General features: G+C 31.1%; 1 protein-coding gene across 1 annotated transcript; it reads right to left on the reverse strand.

Moving 5' to 3' along the window:
* Nucleotides 1-291: 291 nt before the first annotated feature.
* On the reverse strand, nucleotides 292-12,735 carry LOC127711932 (3 beta-hydroxysteroid dehydrogenase/Delta 5-->4-isomerase type 1-like). The gene is made up of 4 exons (XM_052218089.1): nucleotides 12,596-12,735; nucleotides 12,043-12,207; nucleotides 1,998-2,213; nucleotides 292-1,062 (listed from the first exon to the last, which is right to left on the reverse strand). The coding sequence occupies exons 1-4, from the start codon at nucleotides 12,732-12,734 to the stop codon at nucleotides 509-511; spliced, it is 1,074 nt and encodes a 357-aa protein (XP_052074049.1). The 5' UTR covers nucleotide 12,735; the 3' UTR covers nucleotides 292-508.
* Between the last annotated feature and the right edge of the window lie 5,573 nt (nucleotides 12,736-18,308).

Consider the following 18,308-nt stretch of genomic DNA (forward strand, 5'->3'; position numbering starts at 1 on the left):
CAAGAAATACAAGGGACCCAATGACCAAATTAAAAAAAAAAACAGAAAAAGAAACTTTTCACAAAAAACTTCAATAAAAGTTTAAGATTGATCAACAACAACACTTCCGGTACAACGAAATGAATTCCAGTTCTCTGGAAGGATCGATTATAAGAAAAAACAAAAAACTTCATTCGAAAAAAAATTCCATCAATAAAGTCAAATCATTTCAAAGACAGGGAATAGACAAGTGGTCATATGACTTTTATTGTAATGTTATATATAATATATACAAGTTTACAATGGGACAAGTTGATATTGGCATATCTCATAGAATTTCGTCTATATTGATTGTGAATATGATTATGAGGATGATGATAATGATATGATAATAAAGATGATGACATCAATGTATTACATTAGACGCTATGGAGGAAACTAGGGCGGGGGGATAAAAGATACAAAGTAGATGTTTGACTATAAAATCTTCAAATTCTCTTAAAATAAACATAATGGTATATGTCTGCCTTCAAATGACTTTTTCATAGAACTTATTTGACTGCTCAATTGCATTATTATAATCGTAAACAGGCGTATATCCAAGTAATCGTCTTGCTTTATCGTTTGTTACATAAAATGTGGTATTCAAATATGCTATGCTTCCGAATGTAAAATGGGACAGTGGTAAATGACTATCTGTAAAAAATCTTAACAAAAATGTCAAACAGGTTATTAGGAAAACCATGACAATAGCAAGCCAATACGGAATATACCATGACGAGGGCTTACTGCTAAAATGATCAAGGAAAGGCTTTAAAACACCAGGAACAGTATCAGGCGGTGTGTCATCTACGGAGAAGAAGTATTGACCGCCTAATTTTGGATCCTTTGGTAATTTCTCCACTGCTTTTACAAACATCATTGCCACATTCCCGACATAGCTGTATTGTATTTTAGCTTTCATTTGTCCAACTAGTGGAAATGTTCTGCCTTTGAACGGTCGAACTGCTGCCGGAATATTACCATAATCTAATTCACCATACATTCCAAATGGAAGAAGGGCAAGTGTCTTCAACTGTTTTCCTGAAATAAAATCGTGATACATAATACTATAAAACCTAACCAGCTACCTAATACAAATTTGTGTTAAAAAGTCCTTAACAAGGTTCTATCAAGAAAATGTCGAAACAAACTGTAAACAACATCAATACTAATTATAACGTTTAACATTTGAATAAATGTACTATTCGCTAGTGTGAAATGAGTAGCTTGCTAAATTAAAACTGGAAAAAACGCAAATTAATGCGTTTCACTGTTCCAAAAAACCCTGAAATTACCTTTCCGGTTTAGTACAGTTAGTAATGTCCCTTATATACTGTGTTCTTTTTATATTTAATTTTGAATTTTCTGTCGTTTAAAGGCAAACAATTGTTTGTGTCTTTATTTCAAACAATCTTATGTACATTTTGGTTGTTCACTTATCTGAAACTAGTTTAACCCCGCAAAATATTCATGTGCCTGGCCGTTGTCAGAAACTTAATCATACAATGTCTTTTGGTCACATCTAAATGTTTCCTTGTTTTTTAGAAACAGTTTGCTTTTAATAGCAAATATTTGATTGTATCTGTTTAATTTATTCTCAAATTGTATATGCTTGGGACGATTTAGAGCTAGTTGTCTTTTGGTTATTTCTGGCGTATCCCACACAATATATGTACATCATCAAAACGCAAAACGGTGGAGTCAGTACTTTCTCTCGTTCATATTGGGATGTTTACCAACTGTTACAAGGAATATATGTCTTGTGGTCTTTTTTCTTTTTGTCATTGTACTATCTGTATTAGTTACTGATAGTGTGCACCTTCTTAGTACATGATCAGTAAAAGGTTCCAAAGCGGAGATTGCACTACAAGTGATAATTCCTTGTAACAGTTGGTAAACATCTCAATATGAATGAATCGAAAATACTGACGCCATCGTTTTGGAAATCGTATCTTGTTTTAATTGTCTATACTTACCATTTTGTAAATAAGAATCGTTTGCGGATAAAACCATATTCTGTGCTTCTGTTTTAGTTTTTGCATACTCCCCAAAACATAATTTAGATGGAGTTTTTATGGTAGTCTCTGTTGCTGCTCTTGCTTCTTCGCCACCAAAATATATTGAAGCTGACCCACAATAAATCAAATATGGAACGTTTCCTCTCCAACACGCATTCAATACAGTTTCTGTTCCTGAATAAACACAATAAAAAATCATTTGATTATCTTACGTATACGTATAACATGTATTTGATTTAGATTAAAACATCAATTTATGTTTGTATATATATATATAGAAGTCTATAAAAAGGACCAACCAGCAAAGTTAATATGTACCGGATCGTCTAGAATAGACGATACTGCGCAGATAAGGAAAAAATTAAATAAGTCTAAAGAGTTGCACAACGGTACTTATATAAGATGTTAATACACGAAGATGATGTTATAAAATCCTGTTGACAAATATTTCGGCTTAACAAATAGCCTTCGTCAGTGTCAATAATTTTAACAATGATACTAATTGTATTTGTTAAAATAGCTCAATAATACAGGTAAGTTTTGGTCTATTGATTTAATCCCAAATCTTGAACTTCATAATATAAAACAAAACTCGATACTCAATAGACGTGACTGTGTATATGTACATCCCAAAATGAGTGTAAAATAAAACTACTAGTATTTCTTATTGATCCCGTTTGGATGATGTACATTTTGTTCCTTTATCCAAAAGCTTTCCCGAACCTGTCGCTGGGCATCACTACAGTGAATGTTCTGTTCAATCACTAGGATTTTCGTGCGGTTAAAGTCATCAAGTTTATGACCCGACTGTCTAAAATGCTGACTAAATGGGAGAAGTGGCTTCTTAGAGATATCACTCCTATGGCCATTGATGCGAAAGGCTGCTTTAATTTGACTCACCAACATATTGGAGGCCACAAACCGAACATTCTAGAATCAGGAGTCAGGAACCTATGGCCTTTGTTAGTCTTGTGGTTTTTTTTTAAATTTTGGTTCATTTAATTTTCGGAGTTTAGCGTGGCGTCCATGTCGCTGAACTAGTATACATTATTGTTTAGGGGCCAGCTGAATCCCGCCTCCGGGTGCGGGATTTTTTTTTTTTGCGTTGAAGACCCATTGGTGACCTTGGGCTGTTTTCTATTTTTTGGTCGGGTTATTGTCTCTTTGACACATTCCCCGTTTCCATTTTCATTTCTATACATATGACTGTGTAATTTTTAGCAGTTATAGCCCGATAGGAAATACTTCGGTTATGGCAAGAAAATACGGATATTGTTATATAGAAATGTGCTGTTGCAAAATTTTTGGAAATCATTTTAAATCAAGTATCGCATCTTCTTCATGCATAGCTCTGATTCCTGGTTTGTGTTCGATCCCTCTTGTTATAAGCTCTTCGACGTTTATATTATGTTTTGGATTTTAATATATGTTGGTCACCCTCATCACAGAAAAGACTTTAATTGTCGGAATGCGCATCGGTTGCAGTATAATGGATACCCTTAATGTTATTATAAACCTGGATTATCTCAAAGCTGCTAGATTTGTCCCTGTTTTAATCCAGTGGATTTTGTTTATGAATAGTTTCTCGCACAAATTGATATATTTTATCTGTATTTTTTTTTTGTAGGACATAAGCGCTGAATAGTGAAGATGTCATTAAGTACCTGTTTCTTAGATATTTGCTGTTCGTTTGCGTTGGGGTTTGACAAGTAAGTGTACGGATTGCAATTCATGAATAAATACTCATTATTATTTACCATTTTTATTAAAAAGTCTCCAGTGCTGTGAGGAGTACACATAAAATTTCCACATGCTAAATGTTGTATTTATTCTTGCGATTCTTTGACATTATTTTTAAACTTGAACTACTTTATGTCTTCCTTTTTCATCTGTTTTTATTGAATATATTTCTTTTCTTTCAAATGAAATTTTAGAAAAAAGTAAAATTACAAAAATACCGAACTCCGAGGAAAATTCTAAACAGAAAGTCCCGAAGTGAATGGCAAATTCAAAAGCTCAAACACATCAAACGAATGGATAACAACTGTCATATTCCTGACTTGGTACAGGCATTTTCTTATGTAGAAAATGGTGGATTAAACCTGGTTTTATATATAGTAATATTTGTTAGATGTTTTATTTCTGTTTAATCAGTAGTTTGATACTTTTCCCCAGCATCAGTGTTCTTCAATGCACAGATGTACCGACAACTTACAAAGAATTCCACTCAAACCGATGATATGGGCCGCTTGGAATATGAACTGAGTCGTGAGCCTTTTGAAGCAATAAAAGCGTTGTGTATAGGTAGATCCTCCCCTATTATTTTCGATGAATAAAACCCTAGACCACAACCACTTTTTAAAGTTTCTAGACCTGTCCCTGTTTCAATACAGTGTATTTTGTTTATCAATAGGTTGTCGAATACATTGCATACTTTTATTAGTATTGATTCTGTATGTAATTATCAATGAAAATAGTAAAGATATCAGTTTTCAGAAGTAGGTATAGGGATTATGATCATAGAATAAATATTCCCTGTTATTTTGCGTTAAAATGAGAATCTCAAATTAATACACTATATTATGTTCCGTTACCTTGGATATTTTTTTTATCTGTATTGATGTGGGTAGTGCATAGTAAGATACGGATGAGTAAAGTGTTTGGCCTTCTTTTTCAAAATAAGTCGAATAGATTCTTGCGATTATTTGAGACAACTTGACTCATGTGTACTACTTTCATTTTTAGCTTTTGATATATTTTTAATCAATATTGTTTCTATATTTTAAAAATAAAATTTTCGGGCAAGTTTTTTTTATATTTTTCTAATGTACAGAAGTACCGTCATCAACATCTAGAAAATAATTTAGCAAAAGCCAGTAAAAGGTGTTGAAATGTGAGCGTTTAGCACCGTGTTTAAGGTTTCTTCGTGAAATTGAAATGAATTCAACAAATAGTTGCTTATAAGATTTTTCAACGGTCATAACCCAAGACCACCATCACTTTTCACAGTTTCTTAACCTGTCCCTGTTTTACAATACAGTGCATTTTGTTTATCAATAGTTTATAGTACAAACTTATTCATTTTATCACTATTGTTTGTTTAGGTCATTATCAATGAAAATAGTGAAGATGTCAACGCCCCTATTTGTAAAGCTTGTTAAATACGAAATTGCTTTATAGATTTGTTAGCTTCCTTTCTTACCTTTAAGATGTTGCAGCCGTTTTCTTGATTGATGCAGACATTATAGGAATTATAAGGCAAATTGAAAAGAAAACAACATTTAAGAGTTTACCAGTTTGACATAAATAATTCGAATTTTAACAGTCAATTATAGTTTAACAATACTAGTTTCATCATATCTTAAGTTGTAAACAACTATTTCTTTAAAAATAATCTATGATCATAGAACGTAAAACATTTTAAACAAGAAATTGCCAAAGTTCTATTTGTTAAATCAACTTTAGAATATCGGTCGTCTGTCTTAGACATTCGTCATTAACAAAAGTTGGGATTGAACAACTGTAAATGAAATGAACATATATATGTCTAGTTTTGTTTTTCTGAATAACATCCAAAATATGATAATACTAATTAAGCATTTTTTACATCTCATTATTATTTATTTTTTGAAGAAACAATCATTCTAACTTATGAAAATGTTCAACCTGCATAAACATGCATTGTGTTATGCGGTTGTTGTCTAATTAAAAAAGATGCTTGGCCAGCGTTTCCTCTTTTACTCATGATTTACATTAAATTTTTGTGATATCTCCGAAATATAATTTAAAGGAAATATGAAATATACTCCAGAAAAGAATCGTAATAAACTAAAGTCTAGTAAACACAACCACTAACGATCATCATGACATGTTTATCAATAGGTTGTCGAATACATTGTATACTTTTATTAGTATTGATTCTGTAGGTAATTATCAATGAAAATAGTAAAGATATCAGTTTTCAGAAGTAGGTATAGGGATTATGATCATAGAATAAATAATCCCTGTTATTTTGCGTAAAAATGAGAATCTTAAATTAATACACTATATTATGTTCCGTTACCTTGGATGTTGTTTTATCTGTATTGATGTGGGTAGTCCATAGTAAGATACGGATGAGTAAAGTGTTTGGCCTTCTTTTTCAAAATAAGTCGAATAGATTCTTGCGATTATTTGAGACAACTTGACTCATGTGTACTACTTTCATTTTTAGCTTTTGATATATTTTTAATCAATATTGTTTCTATATTTTACAAATGAAATTTTCGGGCAAGTTTTTTTTTATATTTTTCTAATGTACAGAAGTATCGTCATCAACATCTAGAAAATAATTTAGCAAAAGCCAGTAACAGGTGTTGCCTTTAACTTGAAATGTGAGCTTTTAGCACCGTGTTTAAGGTTTCTTCGTGAAATTGAAATGAATTCAACAAATAGTTGCTTATAAGATTTTTCAACGGTTATAACCCAAGACCACCATCACTTTTCACAGTTTCTTGACCTGTCCCTGTTTTACAATACAGTGCATTTTGTTTATCAATAGTTTATAGTACAAACTTATTCATTTTATCACTATTGTTTGTTTAGGTCATTATCAATGAAAATAGTGAAGATGTCAACGCCCCCCTTTGTAAAGCTTGTTAAATACGAAATTGCTTTATAGATTTGTTAGCTTTCTTTCTTACCTTTAAGATGTTGCAGCCGTTTTCTTGATTGATGCAGACATTATAGGAATTATAAGGCAAATTGAAAAGAAAACAACATTTAAGAGTTTACCAGTTTGACATAAATAATTCGAATTTTAACAGTTAATTATAGTTGAACCATTCTAGTTTCATCATATCTTAAGTTGTAAACAACTATTTCTTTAAAAATAATCTATGATCATAGAACGTAAAACATTTTAAACAAGAAATTGCCAAAGTTCTATTTGTTAAATCAACTTTAGAATATCAGTCGTCTGTCTTAGACATTCGTCATTAACAAAGGTTGGGATTGAACAACTGTAAATGAAATGAATATATATATGTCTAGTTTTGTTTTTCTGAATAACATCCAAAATATGATAATACTAATTAAGCACTTTCTTACATCTCATTATTATTTATTTTTTGAAGGAACACTCATTCTTATGAAAATGTTCAACCTGCATAAACATGCATTGTGTTATGCGGTTGTTGTGTAATTAAAAAAGATGCTTGGCCGGCGTTTCCTCTTTTACTCATGATTTACATTTAATTTTTGTCATATCTCCGAATTATATAAGTATTAAAAGCAACGGAACACTCATTAGATTTATCAGATTTATTACAGTTATTCAAAAGTCAAATTTATATGAGCCTGTGCCTGAAAGTAGAGATTTTCGAATTAAGGGAAGCCTTACATAAACATGCATTTTTTTCAACCAATTTGAAGTTTTTGAAGTTTTTTAACCATACATTATTCTTCCATATAAATTAAATGTACTTTAAATGTAAAGAAAAGTTACAAAAAGCATACCACATGAGTATAAAATGGTCTAAGGCCATGTAAGACTGAGAATTATTTAGAGTCGATTTAGGCCGTAGCCCATATTTACATATAAAAATGCACACAGAGGCTATAAGAAATTGAAATTTGTTACTTTTTGCTCATTTCTATGCTAAGATTTCATGATACAAGAAGTCTAATTGCAAAAGGACTCTTGAATTTAAATTTTTTTGGCAGACAGTATGGTCTGATGACCAGTTTTTCACTTTTCAATGGAAAACTTGCATGTAGTTTTAGTCTCATTTGGCATATATTTGAACCACTTACTATCCTAAAGAAGAAAAATATGGTAGCATATGAAATGAATAGGGTGAACTGATCATTGTAAAGTGCTTTTTTTACAGATTTAGTGAAATATTTGTGATGGACTACAGATTTTATGTACAAAGCTCTTCACATTTCACATACATCAAACAGGCCGTTTAACCAGGGACATAAATACAAATATTCTGCACATTTTTTCTGTGATAATCTACTTTTCTCTAGATTCAGAGTTCACAAATGGTTAATTAAATTGATTTAAGCATAGGAACACAAATATCAGGAACATAAAATGCTGTCAGATAGAAAGTCAGCATGGCTCTTAGGCATAAAATGGAAACTGCTTTAAAATGCTTATTTTAGCCGTATAATGCCAACATGGGACATTTTAACAGAATTTCTGTCAAACAAAGATGTAAATCCTTTACTTTTATTGAGTTTGACAAATTGAAACCAGCAAACCATTCAGGAAAGTTGCCAAAGTACAGAATCTACATTTACGGAATTCATCTCTTAGGCCCGAGAACACAGTTATTTCGTAGTGCATTTCTTTTAGACAATAAATTCAAATTAAAACAATCGCACCTGCTCTATCTCAAAAAGATTTTTACAGTGTAGTGTACTACTATTGATACAAATAATATCAAAATTATAGAAACTTCTACCAGCTCTAACTCAAAATATTGACAGTTCTGTGTTAAGGGGGGCTAAAATTCAGTTTGACAGCTTCAGACATTCTAATTTTTGACCTTTTTTAACTGGACCAAATCACTACTTAACATAAAGATTCAGCACCCAAATTTTTTTAACATGTAATTTTATCCCCTTACTTAATATTTCATGCATAAAATATCAAGAAATAAATTGGGAAAGTGTATCAAAAAAAATGCAAGTTATACACTGTTCACACTAGGGACTATATTTGTAGACAACGAAAACCAAAGGACGATAACTGTGTCCTTGGACCAGGTATAGGGATTATGATCATAGAATAAATAATCCCTGTTATTTCGCAAAAAAATGAGAATCTTAAATTAATACACTATATTATGTTCCGTTACCTTGGATATTTTTTTTATCTGTATTGATGTGGGTAGTCCATAGTAAGATACGGATGAGTAAAGTGTTTGGCCTTCTTTTTCAAAATAAGTCGAATAGATTCTTGCGATTATTTGAGACAACTTGACTCATGTGTACTACTTTCATTTTTAGCTTTTGATATATTTTTAATCAATATTGTTTCTATATTTTACAAATGAAATTTTCGGGCAAGTTTTTTTTTATATTTTTCTAATGTACAGAAGTATCGTCATCAACATCTAGAAAATAATTTAGCAAAAGCCAGTAACAGGTGTTGCCTTTAACTTGAAATGTGAGCTTTAAGCACCGTGTTTAAGGTTTCTTCGAGAAATTGAAATGAATTCAACAAATAGTTGCTTATAAGATTTTTCAACGGTTATAACCCAAGACCACCATCACTTTTCACAGTTTCTTGACCTGTCCCTGTTTTACAATACAGTGCATTTTGTTTATCAATAGTTTATAGTACAAACTTATTCATTTTATCACTATTGTTTGTTTAGGTCATTATCAATGAAAATAGTGAAGATGTCAACGCCCCCCTTTGTAAAGCTTGTTAAATACGAAATTGCTTTATAGATTTGTTAGCTTTCTTTCTTACCTTTAAGATGTTGCAGCCGTTTTCTTGATTGATGCAGACATTATAGGAATTATAAGGCAAATTGAAAAGAAAACAACATTTAAGAGTTTACCAGTTTGACATAAATAATTCGAATTTTAACAGTTAATTATAGTTGAACAATTCTAGTTTCATCATATCTTAAGTTGTAAACAACTATTTCTTTAAAAATAATCTATGATCATAGAACGTAAAACATTTTAAACAAGAAATTGCCAAAGTTCTATTTGTTAAATTAACTTTAGAATATCAGTCGTCTGTCTTAGACATTCGTCATTAACAAAGGTTGGGATTGAACAACTGTAAATGAAATGAACATATATATGTCTAGTTTTGTTTTTCTGAATAACATCCAAAATATGATAATACTAATTAAGCACTTTTTTTACATCTCATTATTATTTATTTTTTGAAGGAACACTCATTCTTATGAAAATGTTCAACCTGCATAAACATGCATTGTGTTATGCGGTTGTTGTCTAATTAAAAAAGATGCTTGGCCAGCGTTTCCTCTTTTACTCATGATTTACATTTAATTTTTGTCATATCTCCGAAATATAATTTAAAGGAAATATGAAATATATTCCAGAAAAGAATCGTAAGAAACTAAAGTCTAGTAAACACAACCACTAAAGATCATCATGACATGTTTATCAATAGGTTGTCGAGTACATTGCATACTTTTATTAGTATTGATTCTGTAGGTAATTATCAATGAAAATAGTAAAGATATCAGTTTTCAGAAGTAGGTATAGGGATTATGATCATAGAATAAATAATCCCTGTTATTTCGCATAAAAATGAGAATCTTAAATTAATACACTATATTATGTTCCGTTACCTTGGATATTTGTTTTATCTGTATTGATGTGGGTAGTCCATAGTAAGATACGGATGAGTAAAGTGTTTGGACTTCTTTTTCAAAATAAGTCGAATAGATTCTTGCGATTATTTGAGACAACTTGACTCATGTGTACTACTTTCATTTTTAGCTTTTGATATATTTTTAATCAATATTGTTTCTATATTTTACAAATGAAATTTACGAGCAAGTTTGTTTGATATTTTTCTAATGTACAGAAGTAGCGTCATCAACATCTAGAAAATAATTTAGCAAAAGCCAGTAACAGGTGTTGCCTTTAACTTGAAATGTGAGCACATGTGTTTAAGGTTTCTTCGTGAAATTGAAATGAATTCAACAAATAGTTGCTTATAAGATTTTTCAACGGTTATAACCCAAGACCATCATCCCTTTTCACAGTTTCTTGACCTGTCCCTGTTACAATACAGTGCATTTTGTTTATCAATAGTTTATAGAACAAACTTATTCATTTTATCACTATTGTTTGTTTATGTCATTATCAATGAAAATAGTGAAGATGTCAACGCCCCCATTTGTAAAGCTTGTTAAATACGAAATTACTTTATAGATTTGTTAGCTTCTTTTCTTACCTTTAAGATAATGCAGCCGTTTTCTTGATTGATGCAGACATTATAGGAATTATAAGTAAATTGAAGAGAAAACAACATTTAAGAGTTTACCAGTTTGACATAAATAATTCGAATTTTAACAGTTAATTATAGTTTTACAATTCTAGTTTCATCATATCTTAAGTTGTAAACAACTATTTCTTTAAAAAAAATCTATGATCATAGAAAGTAAAACATTTTAAACAAGAAATTGCCAAAGTTCTATTTGTTAAATAAATTTTAGAATATCAGTCGTCTGTCTTAGACATTCGTCATTAACAAAGGTTGGGATTGAACAACTGTAAATGAAATGAACATGTATATGTCTAGTTTTGTTTTTCTGTATAACATCCAAAATATGATAATACTAATTAAGCACTTTTTTACATCTCATTATTATTTATTTTTTGAAGAAACAATCATTCTTATGAAAATGTTCAACCTGCATAAACATGCATTGTGTTATGCGGTTGTTGTCTAATTAAAAAAGATGCTTGGCCAGCGTTTCCTCTTTTACTCATGATTTACATTTAATTTTTGTCATATCTCCGAAATATAATTTAAAGGAAATATGAAATATATTCCAGAAAAGAAGCGTAAGAAACTAAAGCCTAGTAAACACAACCACTAACGATCATCATGACATGGGGGCAGGTACATGATTATATGGCGACGTTATAGTCTTTTGTTCTTTGCTCAATCTACCCTACCCTTTTTTTAATACCATTCAGTTGAATAAGACAATGTACAATACAAATGACAATTCAGAAAAGTCTCTTAACGTTTTATAACCGGTAAAAAGTCGACAAGAACTTACGTTATTTGTTAAAGACAATTTTAGGAACATGAATTATGTTAAGCAATTTCTATTTACTTCATATTTATCATATTATTATTATATAATGCACATCATGCGCATATTCCACCATATATGTTAATGTTACACCTAATCAATTACGAACTACTTTAATAATTTTGTACGTCGCTCGAATTAGACTATTGTTCTTCGTTTCCATTACTGATTTCAGAGATAAAATAATCACGTACCTTTTATGTTCACCTCTTGTAATACTTTCTTGTCGGGGAAATTGGAATAATCTATTTTGGAAGCAATATGTAGCACAATATCGGTCCCACGACATGCCTTTCCAACTAACTTGCTATCCGTTATACTTCCAGCAAATATACGCAAAGGTTTGCTTGCCTGGAAGTCTGAAAATTCAATTAAAGTAAGTTGGCAATGCAAGAAGTATGATTAGAACAGTTGTAATAAATACTAAATGCATTCAACCTATTTTTGACTTAAGTGGACACAAAAATGGCGCTGGGGGATGGGTTTTCATTGTAGTAAAAAACTACCCCTTTAATATGTATACGTATGTCCCATTAAATGGATAAAGTATTCCTTGCATATTTTTTCTAATGATTAGAAGTAAACATTTGATTTATCTTACTGTTTCTAGTTTAAGGTCGATGTATACATTAACATATCGTGTGGACCCTAATCTATCTTCAAAAACAATATAATAAACTAAATATTTTTATTTAGTAAATTTGTATTGTTTGGATGCAGTTTGACAAATATGTTTAAGCAAACTACCTAATTTTTGTTCGTAAGACACCATATCCAATACCCGAATTTCACGAACATTTTCAGCATAGATCTGCAAGTGTTTTATTACATGTTGACCAAGGAATCCACTTCCTCCTGTTACCAAGACAACAAATTTTTTCATCATTTCCTTTGCTATAGAAGGATGTTCTGTAAATTTGGAAACATATAAATATCAATAAAAGAAATATTTTTAGTGTTAATATGTTATAGTGATTATACATTATGAAAAAAAAAAACATTTTTTCTCGTTGAACCGACATTTCCTCATGTAGAAAATGGTGGATTAAACAAGGTTCTATACCTTATTGTATTACAGTCGCGTAGAATTTCATTATATTGACAATAATGTGTGAGCAAAACAAACAGACATAATAAGTAACAATTTTTTAATGTTTATGTTTGTAAAGATATTGTAATATGATTTTATATACATGTAGTAATATTTTTTTTAACTTTTTTCAGTTTCTTTATAAACAAAACTATCTCCTCATTCCAGTTGTTAGTTATGATATCTGACATTTTTTTCTAGTGATTATACATTATGAAAAAAAAAAACATTTTTTCTAGTTATGCATAATGAAAAATGAAATGAGTATATGCAACCCTTTAACAAACCAGTCATTATACATACTCCCTGAAAAGTTCAGGGATTATATATACATCCTAATTATTCAAAGTTACTGTAACATACATATATATATATACATATTCATGAGTTAACAGTTCTGGCATAAAAATCTAAAAATATAGTCTTTAAGTTAAATTGAAATACTTCGCTATAGTCTAAATATACATATTCATGAGTTAACAGTTCTGACACACAAATTTAAAAATATAGTCTTTAACTTAAATTGAAATACTTCGCTATAGTCTAAAGGTAGCATTCATTCATATCTTTATTTCCTCTTTATAGAGATTAAATGAATTATATAATCATGAACAATAAATTAATAAATTAATAACAGAAAATATAAATGATAAAGTTGTGAGCAATACGTAATATTTACATATAAATGAAAATGATAATAAACAGTTCAAGAACAAAATAGTTTATATCGTGTGCTGTCGATATTACATGTGCTAACATTATACTATATTGTTCAATTGACGATTGTATTCGGATGCAGATTTTGTTACATGGATGTAGCAAAGTCGTTTGAATGAATCTAAGTCGGAATCACTGAGCATAGTTGGAGGGTTTTTTCCTAGACAGATTGTAAATAAAGATTCATCATCACATTCACTTAGTTCAATATAGAGGTCGAGACACTTAGTTCAATATAGAGGTCGAGAGAAAAGTTTTCTATTATTAAGTCCAGCCAAGTGCTGTGCATATTTGATGTACACGTACAGCCAAAGCATGCATGCACGAAAACGCCAGTGAACGGACGGTCGCAAATTTCACAAAATTTGAAAACGTGGTTTGGAGCGGTAGATATAAGTTTTCCGATAAACAATACATTGCGAATTTCGGAGCTGTTCGAGGGGAATTTACACACATGAGCTGCATATACGGATTTATGTATATATTTGAACCTCTTGAAGTCATTGTCCGAATTAATGCGAATCAGCCAGTCATTATCATGTTTTGATTCAACTGCATTTACAACAATACGTTTCCATTGCAGCATATCAGGAAAGTTGCCATCACTGATATAGGTTATAAGAAATTCATACAGATTGTATTTACTTAGAATGTTTAATATGTCCGGAATACATCCAATATGGTTTCGTCCATCTAACATGCACGAAAAAAGTCTTTGTAGATAGATTTGTTTTGCAAGACAAGAGTTTTCGTTTTACAAAGTTTTCCAAAGAAATATAGCTTACGTTTTTCGATGTCGAAGGTTATATTACGTAGTCCAACCATGCTTTCACACATATCTGATCTTGTTGACGTCTTAAACTTTTGTACGTGCTTTACAACAAAATGCTGAAGTCTATTCATAAATGTAATATCTTGGTTCTTCAGATCACACCAAACTTCACAGCTATATAAAAAAGTAGGAATTACTACTGAACTGTACAGTTTGACGAGAACTAAAGGATTCGTATTATCGCCTCTTAAGTTGGCAATTGCAAAATAAGTGTTTCTACCCTTCCTACAAGCTTTTGTCGTTCGTGCAAGTGCGTTTAATTTTCCGTTTAGTTCAATGCCTAGATGAATATGACTGTCTACAACAGGTACAGATTCTTGGTTAATTTTCCAGTCATAGTCTGTTTTTACTGAGGATTTTGAGAATTGAATGACACATGATTTCTTTCCGTTGAACTGAAACCGCAATTTATTTGAATATATTGTACATATATCCAGCATGTGTTGTAAACGTTGCGGTGTTGTAGCAATACATGTAATATCGTCAGCAAGTGAGGGTGCGCAACATTTTATACTATTGACACCAGTGACTCTATTACATCTTTCCAATTCATTAATTAGTTCATTAATAAACACTAAGTATAAAAAAAAAAAAACAGACAATACCCCTCCTTGCCTAACACCTTCTTTGACAACAAAGTTATTTGATTTACATTGATTTACAATAACTGAACCTTGTGTTTTACTATACATATCAATAATCATGGACCATGCTTTCCCTTTGACACCCATATTGAATAGTTTAAACATAAGTGCTTTACGCAATACTGTATCAAAGGCCTTTCTACTGTCTAGAAACGCTACAAATACTTTGCTATTTTGTTCTATGTTATGGTAGATTGTTTCAAGGAGACAAAAGGACGCAGTCAGACAACCAAGACCTTTTTGAAATACATGTTGGAGAGAATTTGGTAACGTCTCTGGTAATTCGACAAATGTTTGTAGACGGATAAGTACTATCTTTTCAAAAAGCTTTATACACTAGATAATAAACAAACGGTTCGATAGCTGTCCGGGCTCAATTTAGATTTATCGCCTCCTTTAAACAAGGGCAACCAGTCCTTTCTGCCAGTTACTAGCAACTGGCTGTTTTTCTACAACAATATTAAGAAAAATGGAAAGACATTCCGCAACTTTTGGTCCACCATATATCAAGTGTTCGTTTTGGATCATGTCATTGCCACACGCTTTTCTACGTTTTAGTTGTTTAATAACAGAGCTTACATCGTCACAATAAATAAGTCCACCCGGTAAGTATAGGTCTTCATCAGCTTTGCATACACGTTCAATTTCACGGTAAGCTTTATTCATTTCATTAAAAGTCGGATCATTAAACGTTAGCTGGTGTATACAGATCTTCGAAATCATTCGCAAATGCGTTACAAATCGACTCTGGTGATGTATGAAAAATGTTATTATGTTTAATTCGCTGACAAACTTTTGAATGATTTGGTTTTTGGCGCTTAATTAGTTTCCAGAATAGTCTTATATCACATTCGGCAGCGTTGTTAATGTCATCATACGTTTCTTCTATATATTGTTCATTAGCAAGTTTCTGAATGTTTCTAAAATCTCGTTTGGCTCGTTTCTAATTAAAATACGACTCGTGATGCATACCTCTGGGTCTTCCATCTTGCATCCACACTCTTCTCATATTTCGTTCTTTAGTGTGTGCTTTTTTCACGTTGACATTCCAGTATGGTTTTGTGTGCGGATTATACATATTGCACGGAATTGTCTCTTTCGCTGTGTTCACAAGATTATGATAAAAAAGGTTTATGTCAATGTCATTATTCTGCGCCTCCTGTATTAGTATATCCAAAGGAGCACACAATTTATCTTGATATTCTTTAATACTATGTTTATTTATCTTATGCTAAGTTGGAAGTTTTGAAAAATTGTTCAAGTCATTATGCGGATTTTCGTCTAGTTCCACACAGGCGATAACTGGTAGGTGATCTGATCTGATGCAAGTACCAAACACATCTTACGGGAAAGTTCATTAAGACAAACATTGTGGTACATATTATTTTGTTGGTTATTGCATGCGCTCTATATTTGCAGGTTCAAAATAATTCATTTTCGTTATGTCAAAACAGCATTTAACGTGACGTCATGGGTAAAAAAGAAGCCGCTTGTTATTATAATGTTGCCACACACCAACGTTAGAACAGACATGAATTGAAATCTTGAATTGAAAGTTCAAATTTCAGTAAAAAGCTAGGCAAAATAAGGCTAGTATTTCACCCTGTACTTTCAAGAACTTTAAGTAATGTTTTGTCAAGACAAATTAAATCAACGTGTATAAATTAACTCCTCATAGATATCAGGAATAAAATTGTGTACGCCAGACGCGCGTTACGTCTGTACTGAACTCATCAGTGACGCTCGAACAAAATATTTTAAAAAGGCCAAATAAAATACGAAGTTACTGAAGTAAAACTCCAACTTCTTGTTATACAAAAAGCTGTATCTATTTCATTTGTACTGACTAAGCTTTATGTCGAGTAATGGTCGAAAAGGAAACGAATGATGTCTTAGCATCAACGAGTTGAGTTAAATTGACAAATTATTTTTATTCAAAATAGTGTTATAATAAAGTAAAATATACAATATTCGATGAGATCTAGGAGCATTTATGGGTGAACCTTTAAAAACAATTAACGTTCTAATCCTAAAGTTGAAACAGACAAATACGGAAAATACATAAGAACAGTATATGATTTAATAGAACCTAAAAGAGTTGCTAAAACTATTTCAGTTCATATTTGCGTTATGTAGTTGCAAATTTAATTGTTGTCATTACCAAATGTATCAACTATAAGCATTATAAATGTTTATAATAAACCTTGCATTCGACAGCAGTTTTCATTTGATCCTCATCGAAGATCAGAACCAAACGTTTGGGAAACATTACATGGCAAACTAGTCGTGAAGCTCTATAACCAAAAGGGGATTGACAACAATAGAAAGCATGGTCTAACACAATTTGTTTATGAGAGTTGCAACCTTAGTCTTTAATGAAAGACTTAAATTTTCAATTCAAATAAAGACCACAGGTGAGCTTTTTTTTTTTTTTTAGATAATACTAATTAATAACATGTAAGAAAACATATCAGCTTACTTTCTCCTTTTTTCCTGACGTCGTACGCAACTCACCTGTTTTGAGTTCTGTAAGTTTGATGAATAATCTAATAAACATCGAATATTCAATGTTTACTAATCCTCGTTTTTGACATTATCAGATTACATCATTATAGTCCAGACTTTATAGTCCAGACTTTATAGTCCAGACATAATGCACACTAACCGGTCAACTTTGTTCTGTACACATAAACAATATAGACAGATAAATTCGGTTACGAACTTGTGCTATTTACGTGCAAAATGAAGATATATGTTAATCAGTATAGTATGTATTAAAGGTAATATATATCCATGGATAAATCCCACGAAGTACAGTGTTGTAACTATTTGTATATATTGCACCTGCAAAAGTTTTAAAAGGAAGAAAATGAATTCCACTACTAAGAAACAATTGTTTCTTTTTTGGCAAATTTACCAAGTAAGTAACAAGCATAAATTTCTAGAATACCATAAACATTAATACATTTATGATTGTTTAAAATCTTTCACGGCTTATGCCAGACTTTGCGGTCAATACACAAAATGTGATAAAGCAGTCAGATTGATGATACAAAAAAACATATTAAAAAGTCATAACTGGTTATAAAGCACCATGCTAAATCAGATTGATAAATGTCTCTTGTTTAACCAAAAGACATCAAAAAATTGAAAAGCCATCGTTACATGTAAATTCTC

The sequence above is a fragment of the Mytilus californianus genome, unplaced genomic scaffold, assembly GCF_021869535.1.
Source record: "Mytilus californianus isolate M0D057914Y unplaced genomic scaffold, xbMytCali1.0.p SCAF_8, whole genome shotgun sequence".
Taxonomy (NCBI): Eukaryota; Metazoa; Mollusca; class Bivalvia; order Mytilida; family Mytilidae; genus Mytilus; species Mytilus californianus.

Bases quoted from the DNA above. Each gene is read 5' to 3' on its own strand.
- LOC127711932 (XM_052218089.1), bottom strand. From the start codon at position 12,734: ATGATGAAAAAATTTGTTGTCTTGGTAACAGGAGGAAGTGGATTCCTT. The intron at 12,208-12,595 runs GTAGTTTGCTTA...TTGAATTTTCAG, and splicing joins GTCTTACGAACAAAAATTAG to ACTTCCAGGCAAGCAAACCT. The intron at 1,063-1,997 runs GTAAGTATAGAC...ATTTTATTTCAG, and splicing joins CGATTCTTATTTACAAAATG to GAAAACAGTTGAAGACACTT.